Here is a 13645-nt window from a genome sequence, read left to right on the forward strand (position 1 = left end):
AGAGAGAGGGTTGCAGGGTGTTCAGCTCATGGACACTCTTCTGATTGGTTGGCGGTGAGGTGATTGGGCATCAACATCATGAACCCTCTGGTCCCAGCCAGTCTGGGGTCTATGTGTTTGTGGGTGGCATCTAGTAATTTTCTCCATTTGTGGGGGGTTTCCATATCTGTAAAGCAGCTCAAAGAACATGGCTCAGAATAGCGTCTGTAGCCCTTGAGGAGAAGCTAAAGGTCCTTGACTTTGTTTAATGGTTAAACTATTATTATTTTGTCTTACTTGACTGTTTTCCTTTGCTTCTGCATTCTCTCACTTTTCTGATTACGTTTATTCTTTGAAACTCAGGGAAGACCTAGGAAGCTAAAGTTTTCCATGAACAAGAGGCAGGTGGAGGACATGCCGGGGTGGTGGAAGGGAGTCTGTCCCAGGAAGGCCCCAGAGGGTCCTGCTCAGTTACAAGCTACTCCGTTTCATGCCTGTAGTGCAAGTATAGAATTGAGTCAGAAGAGAATAACTTAATCATAAAATATCCTATGAGATCTTAAAACCTCATGAGACTGCATTCTATTTAAAACATATCCATGTATAATAATAATTCCACCTCTTATTTACCTTCCCCCTTCATTTTTAAGCAAAATTTTAACTTGAGGAAGATGCCTTGTGATGCTGTGCAATTTTCTTCCTCCTCCCATCCCTCTGCAGGAGACTTGTGACTGAGCTGAGAGGCCCAGAGGGGTCAGGATGGAGTGTGTGTCCCTTGGCCAATTCCTGGCTTGGAAATCTTAAGCAAGCTTCAGTTCCCTTATAGCTTAAATGGGCACAGTGATAGCTCTGCTTTTCAGGATCCATGTGACGATTAACTGGGACGTGCTTCTAAAATATCCAGTGGAGTATTTGACACATTCTCAGTTCTCACCACCTTTCCCTTTGAGTAGAATTAGTCAAACAGCATTAATCCATCAATGATTTTTAACATGCTGCAGCCTGTTTGTTACAGCCTTCTACTCCATGGTGGAAACAACATCTGGAGCATTCCCTTGATGTGTCGGTCTTTTGAAGACAAAACAGCAACGATTCTTGGTTCCACAAATGCTAAGTCTCTGATGTTTCTGGCTCTGGACATTGAGAGATTATCCATATGTGGCCAAACGTTACTGTTCCAAGCTATGTATGAGTTAAAAGGAGATGATGAAGAAAAAAACAGATTGTTTGAGCTATAAGTAAATGATTTTGAGACAAAAAAGATAATATAAAAGACATTGAATATTGAGTTCTAAGATTTGAATACTGGGAATTGTGGAACCATTAATAGGTGACATAGTTGGAAACTGTCAGATGAAACACTTGTACATATTCACCTCGGTGGGTTTCGACCACTTTGTTGAGGTTAGGGGGAAAACATCAGCAGAGCATGGCTAGTCTACAGGGATGTCTATAAACCATGGCCCACAGTCATTCTTACCAATTTTCAAGTGTTAAAAATGTAGAAATGCACATGTGATTGTAAACCTTTGAGTGCTTCACAATGGGAAAAAATAATTAAAAAGTGAGAACTATGATCTTTTTCTTCTATCTATTTACTCCTTTTATCTCAGAACAGACAAGCATATTTTATAGTTTAAACAATTCTACATTGTTAATAGCATGTGTTATAATTTCTCAAAATGTTCCTTATTTCATTTGGCTTAGTTATTTATCTGATTAAGAGATTCGTTAATGACAGAGCACATTGACTAAAGCTCCCCACATATGCAAGATATATTTTTTCCAGGAAGTACTCTAATTCTGCACACACATTGCAACCTGAATATAGAAAGCACATCACACACAGTACCTTATTTAATTATCATTAAATCATCATGAACTAGAAATGGAGAATTTTTTTACTTCACTTTTAATCTGTTTTTACTCCATTTTATAGACACTAAGATAAAAGTTTAAAATGTCATCAGAAAGGGTCAAATAGAACTCAACTCTGTCTCAGATTCTTGGCTGTAATATTTTACTAGGCATATTTTTCTAGGATTACTTTGTCCTGTGTATGGTTTCACTATTAGGTGATTTATTTCAAAGGGAAAACAAGCACTTTTCATCTACAAAAAGTAAACTTTTAGTATTTTCTGGTACTAATTTTCCCACTTTAAGATACAGTTTTGCTGATAAGTGAGACCTATATTTCTGGTGAAATCGACCTACACATTATTGAATAGTGGGAGAAATGTAAAATTTGCATAGAAGACATCGAGGTCTATTTTTTTGGATCATCCTCATACCAACAAGTTTTCTGATTACAGAGGAAAATCCAATGAATCTTAAAGCATCATTCCTGCCATCAGGTCAACTGCCCTCTAAAATCCCCTATTTTGATTGTGCTTCTCCTGAGCCATTACAGACTTAATAGCCCTGTCTAAATTGCCCAGATTAACTTCACAAGGCTCCTTCTGCCCAGAATTTTACTGTTACATTCACACTGCTTCACGGAGCAGGTCAGAGCTGCTGTAAATTCCCACCATATGCTGAGGTTTAAAGAAATATTTGAGTTCCCCATAGGTGGAGCTTGTTAATTGATTAACTTTAAGAATGTGAAAAGGAACCATGGTGTTTTGCATATTTGACTTTGTAATGTTACCAGGAGCTAATTATTTTTTGCAAGATGTCAAGTAGCCACTCTGAATGGAATTCTAACATATGTTGTGATCAACAAGTGGGAAAGAAAAGATGGCACCAGGAAGATGGATAGAAAACTGCTGTGAGAACAAGAAAAATTAAGAGTCATTAGCATTGCTTACCATTAAGACTTTTTTTTTTTTTTTTTTTTTTTTTTTTTTTTTTTTTTTTTTGCTGTACGCGGGCCTCTCACTGCTGTGGCCTCTCCCGTTGCGGAGCACAGGCTCCGGACACACAGGCTCCGCGGCCATGGCTCGCGGGCCCAGCCGCTCCGCGGCATGTGGGATCTTCCGGGATCGGGGCACGAACCCGTGTCCCCTGCATCGGCAGGCGGACTCTCAATCACTGCGCCACCAGGGAAGCCCCCATTAAGACTTTTTAGTCACTAGAATTTTGTGAATTTTAGGCAAGATGGCTCTGACCATCTTAACCCAACCCCTTGCTAATGTGGTTGCCCTTGACCTTTATCTTTTGTTCCATGACCCCAAACCCCAGCTCACTCATCCTCTGGGGAAAGAGTAAGCCCCCAGGAGCTGGTCCTCAGCTCCCCTCTGGTCCTCGGCTGCATCAGCTAAACTTCCTGTGTCCCCCTGCTTGGCAGTGATGTCCCTTCTCCACAGCCAGTGTCCTAGATTCTCATGACCTTCCTCAAGGCCACTTTGCCTCATCATCTAAACCTCAACTACTTTCTCTCCTAAAAAACCAAAGCCACAAGCAGTGGTTCCTCCACTCGCTGAGATGCTTCTGGCCATTGGACCATATTAGTCACCTGACCCTAATGTGGAGAAGGCAGTGTTCCTCTACTGGGCTCCGAGTCCAAACACTCTTCCTTCCTCTGCACCTTCCTTCTCCCTTTCTTTTAAAGTTTTTTCCAGTCTTTATGTGCTTCTGCCTCAGCTTATAAGCTCATGAAGTCTCTCGCACTCCCCACCTATTCCATGGGGCTGTTTCATTTAGACACCTCCCAGCCAAAGTCAAGGACAAAGACGTCCTCCCAGACCTCACATCCACACCGAAAGAGTGTGCTTCTCGCCCACACCATCCTGTCCCTCAGTCCTATAGTCTCCTTGCTGTTAATTCTTTCTTCATCCCTAAAATGTTAGCATCTCCTTTCTAGGGAGCTCATCCACTTCCATGGTTTAGTCATCTGCATTTTGATGACTTCCAGACCTTATTTTCTAGTCTTTTCTGAATTTCAGATCCTTATAGCCAATTATTTCTTGGAACACCACTTGAACTTTAGCAAGTTCTTCAAGGTGAACACGACTATGGTAAAATACAACCTTTCTCAAAAACACACTCCTCCTCCTGGGACGCCTCTCTGGATGAATGAGGCCCCCATATACCCCGCTTCCCCAGACGGAATCTTGCAAAGCATTATTGACGCCTCTCTTTTCTCCTCCCCTGTGACCAGCCAGGCCCTTCCTCCCAGCCATCTGCCTCTCCATCTCCTCTGCCTCTCTTCCCTGCTGGTCTCTCACTGGGTCCACTGGCTTCTTTAGTTGCCTCATCTCTTTCCAGGGAATCTCACTGGGCTACGAGAATATTCTTTCTGAAACTCCAATCTGCTCATACCTGTTCTTTGTTTCAAGAACTTCGGGACAGCCCATTCCTTCCAAGACATCATGGAAACTCTTCTGCAAGATACACACAACTCTGGCTACTTGTCCGACCTCATCACCCACGGCCCCTCTCACTAGAGGCTCGGATTTGTCTGACCTACGCGAATTCCCCACATACATCACGCATGCTCCAGCCTCTGTGCCTTTGTAGGTATTGCTAATTATTCCAGGGACACCCTTGAGTCTTGGATTTGCTTGGGAAAACCTTACTCAGGTGTCACTCTTGGAACCGAGGCCTCCTCCCCGCCCCTAGCTTTCCTCCTTGTCCCCTTCCTACACTCTCAAAATCAGGCCAAGTTCATCTCTGTTATTCTGCTTCCACACTGCGTCACAGCTGTGTCTTCTCTTGTCTCTGCCCACGGATACACTATCTTTGCTCCTGAGCCTCCACGGATGACTTCTTGATCCTTCTATCCTCAGCTGCTAGTATTGTGTATTTGGTAGGTGATTCCTTTGCGTTTATTGAATGAAAGGAATAAATCAATGCGTTAATCAACCATTTTGTAATTAAAAGATATTGACAAAAAGAAATAATAAATTGCTCTGAATTTAAAATCCTGACTACAAATATTAATTACAAAGCATACAATAGAACCTGCCGAATTTCTATATGAAATACACAAAACACTTGTGACCTTCTCCGGGAAAGGGTGCAGCTCAAGTAAGAACTAAGTAAAACAGTGTGAATATGTTCTGGTACAGCAAGAACTTTTCTTCCTTCTGGAAACATCATGTGCTATTATGGACCAAAGCCTTATAAACACATGGGGACACAATGTCCAGGTAATTTCCATTATCCTGGAGACCAAATATGGCTGAAGTGACTTTTAACCACTGGGGTTTGACCACGCACCCAGCCATAAAGCTATGTGCTTTTCCTCTTCACAGGTATTTGAGCAAGACCCTTCGAGAAGAAGTATCAACAGCAGAGCATTCTCTGAACAGGGAGAAATTCGCTGTTTGGAAACAAGCCCTGAATGTAATTGGCTTCAGTAACTTGGTGAGTCATGCCATAAATATTCCACCGAGAAAATCAACCCTCTACTAATTTATAAAAGTCATTCATTCAAAACACTTCTGTGCTCCTGGAGTTTGCATGCTAGGGGGGGATAGTCATAAACAAGAGTACACTCAGGGCACAGGTGCCCTGGAGACAGGCAGAGGATGGGCTACCGTCTTCAAGGAGGTGGTGGAGACCTTTGCCCATTGGAACCGTGTGAGCAAAACACATCAAAGAACTTTGCTTTGACTCAAGAGAAGACTGGCAGATCGAGGGAACTGTTTACTGCCAAGAATCACTTTGACAAGTAATCTAATCACCTTATTAAACTATCTTCTTCAACAACATGAACTAGTTTTTTCATTCTTAAAGAATTACCAAATACCTGCCAGCATTACAAAGCTGAAAAGTACTATTTAAAGGGTTTAAACCCACTGCTGTGCGGTGGAAATGTCTACGATTCTGGAAATGCCCTAGGTCTGTGCCGTACAATATGGCAGCCACTGGCCACATGGGACTGGGGAAATGGAGTTTTAATTTTTCTTAGTTCTGATTACTTTACATTGAAACAGTCTTGTGTGGTTCGTGGTTCCTGAATTGAATGGCGCAGGTCTAGAGAATAAGAGATAGGAAATGACCTAAGCCTGAGACCTCTCAAATTCCCACCAATCTCTTTCCTTTACACATCCTCTCTGTGTCCCCTCATTCAATGTGGCATCAATTTGAATTACAGCCAGTTCCTCGTTAGCGATCAATGTAAGAACACACAGGGGTAACTTTGGTATGCCCGTAGTTCAGGAGCCCAGTTTTAGTCACAGATTTAAATATGTTTTTTTTTTTTTTTCTTAAACCAGTAAGTTGATTGATTTGGGTCTTTGTCTTTTCCCTTGTCCACATGGCTCATGGGGCAAGGAGTGGGAGGAAGGGGTGCAAAGGTGGCAAAAAGGAAAGGGTAAGGAGGTGGGGACTCACCCTAAATGAATTAGCTCGGGCCTTCACCCCAGCCTCACCCATTCAGAGACTGATGGAATCCTAGGGACATGCAATCACATGGTACTTTGTACTTTGTTGCTCTGCTCATCCAATCTCTGTATTACTGTCTTTCCCTAACTCCTACCTGTTTGTACTTTTCTGTCTTTGCCCTTGCTACTGTTGTACTCTTTTCTTATTGTTTTTCCCTTCCTAAGTGTCTGAAATCTCTGCTTCCTTATGGGAAACTGGGATATAGACGTGGGTAAGGAACCATTCCACCAAAATATCAGTTGCTTGGAAACGGGGCTTTAAGAATCCATGATTGGGGGCTTCCCTGGTGGCTCAGTGGTTGAGAGTCCGCCTGCCGATGCAGGGGACGCGGGTTCGTGCCCTGGTCCGGGAAGATCCCACGTGCCGCAGAGCGGCTGGGCCCGTGAGCCATGGCCGCTGAGCCTGCGCGTCCGGAGCCTGTGCTCCGCAACGGGAGGGGCCACAACAGTGAGAGGCCGGTGTAACGCAAAAAAAAAAAAAAAAAAAAAAAATCCATGATTCATCCTCAGAGGCAGGGCAAGCAAAATATACCTTCCACCTAAGGCAACGAGTAGGGAATTTAAGTTTTTTGGTGAAAGAAATATGTGCAGTTAAGCAAACGATGTGAAGGTAATCACTTCATCTTGATCCTTTGGGATGACTGGGGCGGTGACAACTTAGTCCACACAGGAGGAAAAGATCATGTCCCATAAGATTGGGAGGAAGGTATTTCTGGGCTAGCAAGACCCTTGAATCAAAGCTTATGACTGTGGTCCTAGGAGATCTGACCACAAAGGTGCCTCCACCCTGTTTTCTATCACGGGCACAGAAAAGCAGCCCCTGCCCCTGCTCACAGAGCAGCTTATCTCTACCTACCTCTGTCGTGGCATCACCACACTGTAATCCGTGTTCGGGCTACTTTTCATAGCTCTGCCTACTTCACTGAACTGGATGGTCCTTGAGGACACAGTGAAGTCTTGCTGTCTGTATCCAGAAGTACCTCTCTCCTAGGGCACTGGGACATTTAATGAGGAGTTACTGGATTTATTAAAAAATAAGGGGGAGAGGGAGGTGTCAAGTAGCTTAAGATGCTCGAAAAATGTTATTCAGAGAAGCACAAATAAATACAATTAGAGACACTAGTTTGTGATTTGGAGGTTATCAAAAACATTTCTAAGTAATGCCACAAACATAGAGTATTATACCTGAAAATTACAGATTATCCTTTTCAATGCTCTCATTTTAAGGTAATGAAACTGTACCTTGTCCTGAAAACTAAAAGTTCTGGAGGAAATTTATAGAAGTCCCAATGACCATATTGTGTCAACTGTGTATTTATAAAGCAAATGAGAATTGTTCTTAGAAAAACTTCCACAGACAGGAGCTTTTTCTTCCCAAATTACAAATGGGGAAACTGGGAATTTAAAAGGTTATGTCACTTGCCCTAAATGAGGCTTAACCACTTTTACTATTGACAGCATAACACTAAATAGTTGTGATTCTGGGGAAGTACATTTTAAGTTACAGCTTTTCCTTGACTTTTTATTCTTACCCCCAAATGATGGTCCAAAACCGAATCTGAGGTCTGATTTCTTTCTTTTTGCAGCGTTCCAGGTTCTCGGATATTCTTTCAGCAAACACTCTCATCCTTCGTGCTAACATCCATTTTTTCCCTGAGTTTTCCTTAAAATACCTTTAAAAAGTAGCATTTTGTTTATTTCATCATGGATGTTTTGATCACACCTCCATTAATTTTCCAGCAGAAATGAAAAATTCTGTAGGCATAATAGCAGTTTATTTCAAAACAGAGAGAACTAAGAGATGGGCTCTGATGCTCTCTGAGGAAGCAGCCACGTGACCCTGAAGTCGGCTTAGCCTCTGGTAACAGTTCTCCCAGCCCTGGGGTGACATGTGTGAAGTCCGACCCTATAGGTGATGTCCAGCCAGTCAAACCATGGTTACACAACCATTCATGCTTCATCCTGATGCTTATCCAGAAACCATTCATTTATATCAGAACACGTCACGTCCTCACTGTCTCTCGTTTAAGGAACAGAAAAGTTGGCTGCAAGAAGGAACACTGAGTTTCCCGATTTTGATTTTGATCTAGAGATTGGTAGTTCTCTAACGGGACGTTCTGGGTCTGAAAAATCACAGCCCCCCATAGCAGGCACATCATTTTTTAAACCTACTTGGAGGTTTTTCAAAGGATTGGTCTTTGAATCTTTCTTCTGAGCAGCGCCGCTCATCTCCTCTATTTCTCAACCGTGTAGGAGGTGGAGAACGTGTGTGTGATTCTAGCGGCCACATTACACCTTGGAGACATTCGGTTCACTGCTCTGACCGAGGCCGACTCCGCCTTTGTGTCTGACCTCCAGCTTCTGGAACAAGGTCAGTGGGACAGATCTAACAGTAACCTCATTGATGTGCAGTTTTGCAGACTGGCCAGTGGATGGCGACACAGTACAGAAAAGTCAGGTGGAATAACCCTTTTTTGCTGGAGTGGGATTCAGTGAGGGTGGCGGAGGGGAAATAAAGAACTGTATCCTCTTTCTTCTTCTTTCTTCTTTCTGGTTATGTGACTGAATAAGATGTACGTTTATGTCACAGTAACAGTGGTGATGCTTCGGCACATAATTGGGTTTATTTATATCGTTCTAAGTATTCTCCGCCCCTCCCCCGCCATCCCGTATATTTGGGGAGCATGTTATTAGCTGAACATTTAAACAGAACACAGTTACTTCCCTTTAAAGATCTTGTCACAAACCTCTCTCTCCCTTGAAATTGCCCTGTCAGTCACTCCCAGATTTTTTCAAAACGCCTTAAAACCACAGGTTGTTGTGACCAGCATTATCTTCGCCTCATATCAAAGTAATTTAACCAGGAGCTGGGAAAAAGCATTCAGGGCCATTTGTGAGGGCAGGAGGGAAAGAATCCTGCAGTGATTTAATGAAGGAGCCCTGAGAACTCATTAACGTTTCGATTCCTCGATTCCTGTTTCTCTAGCTGAATTTGCCAATCGCAGTGGTAGTTTCGTTTCTTTAATACACACATTTTCTAATGGGTCTATACAAACTCCTCAATTATAAAATACCATTTTCTCACTGTCAAAAATATGTATTAACTTTATGCTTTCGTTTAGTGGCTGGAATGTTGCAAGTATCCACGGATGAATTGGCATCTGCTTTAACAACTGATATCCAGTATTTTAAGGGTAAGTTTCTCTGTACTTTGCCTCTCACCTCTGTGAAAACGTTTACACTGTTGAGAGGCCATTCTGATGAGCTGGTCACCTTTCTTAGCTAGTGACTCATTTTAGACAAATAAAGTCATCAATCCAAGAGGATTTATTCAATTAGAACATTGGATGCGTTTGTGTATGTGGTGCCAGGCTGCCCTCTTCTGTGAAGAGCATCCTTTTCCCTCTTCCTCATCAGTCAGGATAAGAGCTGCCATTTATCGGGCACTTAAGAACTGAAGGGCATTGTGGCAGGTGCTGTAAATGTTGGAATTTTTAGTTCTTACAACTTTCTAAGGGGTGGGCTTAACTATTTCCATGTTAATGAATGAGAAAACTGAGATTCAAAGAGGCTAGATAACTTTGGACATGAAATCACCAGTAAATGGCATGCTTGGAATCAGACTCTAATGCCATCGGACTCCCGAGATGAATCTCTGTCCTGTAGGATCTCCACTCAGTGGCAAGAGAGTGCCTTTTCTAAATGCTCTTCACTTATCCACTATAAATCATTGCCTTACCAAGCTGCCTCTTTATTGTCATTTTGAGGACTCACCGTCCAGCTGATATTGTTTTTTCTCAAAAGCACTGCTATCCTTACCTTCTGTTCCCAATGGCCCTACTTGCGGAGACTTTGGCATGTGGCTTGTAAATTCCGCCTCATCCCTAGAGTTCCCTTTCCATGTTCCCAAGCTTTATGGGTCTCCCCATTATCCACTGAGTTGCCCAAAAGCCATTCCTGATACTTCGTCCTCCTTCTGCACTGAGTAGATCAGCCACAAGCCTGTTCTACCCCATAAATCCTTCTCACTCTCACTCTTGTCCCTTCACTTTCATCCCCACGCCCTTAAACTATCTTTCTTTACTTGATGATGGCAAGAGAATCTGATTAGTCTTTCCCCTGGCCTTATCTCACTTTACCTTCCTTCCGCACTGCTTCAGGAATAAGCTTTCTGGAATGCAAATATGATTTTCATCCATGGATAACAGCCTTGAAAGGATACTCCAACTCCTTTAGAGTAAATATCATCCCTTTTGGAGGTCCTGAGAGGCCCTTTATTATTGGGGCCATACCTCACTTTTATGCTTCATCCTCAGCCATTTTCCCACCAGTGACCTTGTATCAAGAAATACACTTTCTTGAAGTTCTCCAAAGGCCTTATTCTTCCTCACGGCTTTTTTTTTTTTTAATTGAAGTAGAGTTGGTTTACACTGTTGTGTTCATTTCTGCTGTACAGCAAAGTGATTCAGTTATACCTATATATATATTCTTTTTCATATTCTTTTCTATTATGGTTTACCCCAGGACATTGAATATAGTTCCCTGTGCTCTACAGTAGGACCTCGTTGTTTATCCATCCTATATGTAATACTTTGCATCTGCTAACCCCAAACTCCCAACCCATCCCTCTCCCAGCCCCCTCATGACTTTTTAAAGAAACATTGAACACCCCGTTAATATCTGTAATTTTAATATATCCAGGCCTCCCTCCTTACTCCCCAGCCCTATGGGTGAGAACCCCACCATCACGTTGGCTCTAGAGACCTCCATCCTATAACATCTCAAGTGACACCTGCTTTCACCGCCACTTTGTGTGGTTGCATCTCAGTGACCTTGAACTCATGGCCGCTTGACTCTTCACGACCTGCTGGTGCTTTTTTGTTTGTTTGTTTGTTTGTTTGATCTCAGCTTGCCTCAGAGGCGGGTCTCCTTTACCTGTGCCTCTGTTGATGGACAGCTCACTAAGCCCTCCTTCCCCATGGTCAGCATCCTATTACTGGACTCCCTGTGGGTTGAGTTGCAGTGGTACCCAGGTTGGCCGAAGCCATAGAATGTGAGCTAGATTCTCACTCCCTCTCAACTCTCCAGCATAAGTGCTGGCCTAGCCTCAATCCCAAATCATCTTCACTTATTTTTTCTTGGTTTCTCTTCTAGGCTATTTGCCACCTAAAAGGTTATCACTCAAGATTTCGATCACCAGCATTTTGAGAATAACATAGAAATTTCTACCTTAAGGCCCAATCTTGCTCCCAACCTCCTGACCCCCACTTTGGTTAGCAGGATCACTTCTTTGAAAATATTGAAAATGTAACTAATTTTCCAGATGCCTTGAGGAGGACTCCGTATCCAATGCAGTGAGCCGTTATCAGAAAGCTAGTTAAGAGGGCCCTGCAAAGAGTCAGTTCCCTCACTGAAAGGAGATGATGCAGCCTGCCTGGAGGTCAAAAGCTGGGGTCAACACTTGCAGCAAATAAGATTGACGTGTGCACGGCACTCACTTTAGAGAAATGTGTTTTCGTAATCACCAGCAGAGGCTTTGTCTATGAGAGTCATAATATGTTTTTTAACATCTTCTGCTGTACGTGGATGTGGAGGGACAGATAGGAGGGCACAGCTTGGTGGCTTCTGAACAAGGGAAAGTCTTGTGCTTATGCCTCCTCCCTTTCCTGCTCTCCCAGGAGAGATGATCACACGGCGACACACCGTAGAGATGGCTGAATTTTACCGGGACCTCCTGGCCAAGTCCCTGTACAGTCGTCTGTTCAGCTTTTTGGTGAACACGGTGAATTGTTACCTTCACAGTCAAGAGGAGTCCAGCAGGTAGGTGTGACGGACGCTGGTGATTACCGTGATTCCCATAATAGCGACTTAACTAGACTCGCTCTTAAAGATGCTTCATAATCCAGTGTCACCCATAGGTTAAACTATCATTAAAACATTTCCTTTTAGCGCGATGATTTTACTTCAAGGATTTGATTGACTAATTTTAAGGGATTTAAGCCCCCTCTGCCCATATGCACACCCCTGGATAAATTAATCAAATCATCTCTCGTGCATAGAGATGCAAATGCATTCTCTCTGGACTGAAGGCATCTATGGCCTTTTAATCCCCAAGAAGTATAAAAAAATGTATAAATCTGGGAAGAAGACAGTTCAAGAATATCTAAATCACTTCAGTCCGTTGAGAAGCCCATGTCTCTCTGGAAACAGTTTGATGATGTGTTTCAGCTCGGCAATTCCTCCTGTTTTCTTCACTTGTTTTGTGGATTATTTGATGAAGCATCTCTATGGTAACCATTTTGACTCCTGGCCTTAGTCATCTTTAAGGAGTAGTGTTTCAGGGCTGTTTGATCACCTAAAAATGATAGATCCTCTTGGCATCTTGTCAGTGGAAAACTTTGTTAGTATTCTTGTCTCCAATAATGACCTTGGGCAGGGCAGGCCATTGGGAGCAAAATTGCATCCAGAAGTCTTTACACGTATGCTGGTCTTTGAATGCAACCTCTTGAGGATTTCTTTGTTGTCCATACAGACTTCACCAAATTCCTGAAAACAGCTCCTTTTAGAGGTTACTTGGAAAACATTAGGGCTAATATGTATTAATGGGAAAGTTCTTAAATAAATACAGATATCTCAGACGATTTCAAGGACAAAGGCATACTAAATTCTCATTAAAATATACACATAAAAAATCCACTGTGGGCTTCCCTGGTGGCGCAGTGGTTGAGAGTCCGCCTGCCGATGCAGGGGACACGGGTTCGTGCCCCGGTGCGGGAAGATCCCACGTGCCGTGGAGCGGCTGGGCCCATGACCCATGGCCGCTGAGCCTGCGCGTCCAGAGCCTGTGCTCTGCAATGGGAGAGGCCACAACAGTGAGAGGCCCATGTACCGCAAAAAAAAAAAAAAATAAATCCACTGCACATTGATCAGCATGTTCAATATATAGTCTGTGACTTCAGGGTCACTATAGCGTTACCTATGTTTTAGCAGATATACATTGATATTGGATGTGGTGAGGATTCTGGATTTTATTATTTCTTACTCTCAATTTGTGATTTCCCTTTAAGTATGAAGTTTATTCACAGAACAGTACTAGTAGGCTAAGACTACCAAATTCATCTTGTATAAAATCATTGGAAGCTCTGCTGAACTTGACATTGAAAAAATTAACAAATAAATCCAGCTGCACGTAAAAACTTTTAGAAAATTTCCATTTGACATTTAAATCTTACAGAGCCTTAAATTATATAAATGAAAAAACTTATACCGAGTCAAGATTTTTGACTGCACACAGAGAAAATGAAAACATAAACCTTGGAAAACACATTACTTCCCTT

General features: G+C 42.7%; 1 protein-coding gene across 1 annotated transcript in view; it reads left to right on the top strand.

The window, feature by feature from the left end:
• Positions 1-13645, top strand: part of MYO16 (myosin XVI) — a gene marked incomplete at both ends in the record, with an annotated part of 418949 nt that overhangs the window by 210860 nt on the left and 194444 nt on the right. The window contains 4 exons of the mRNA XM_082602366.1: positions 5175-5286; positions 8562-8679; positions 9431-9502; positions 11987-12128. Coding sequence (XP_082458492.1) covers positions 5175-5286; positions 8562-8679; positions 9431-9502; positions 11987-12128 — 444 coding nt within the window. The remainder of the gene's footprint in view (positions 1-5174; positions 5287-8561; positions 8680-9430; positions 9503-11986; positions 12129-13645) is intronic.

The sequence above is a fragment of the Mesoplodon mirus genome (genome assembly GCF_964341445.2).
Source record: "Mesoplodon mirus genome assembly, chromosome: 17".
Taxonomy (NCBI): Eukaryota; Metazoa; Chordata; class Mammalia; order Artiodactyla; family Ziphiidae; genus Mesoplodon; species Mesoplodon mirus.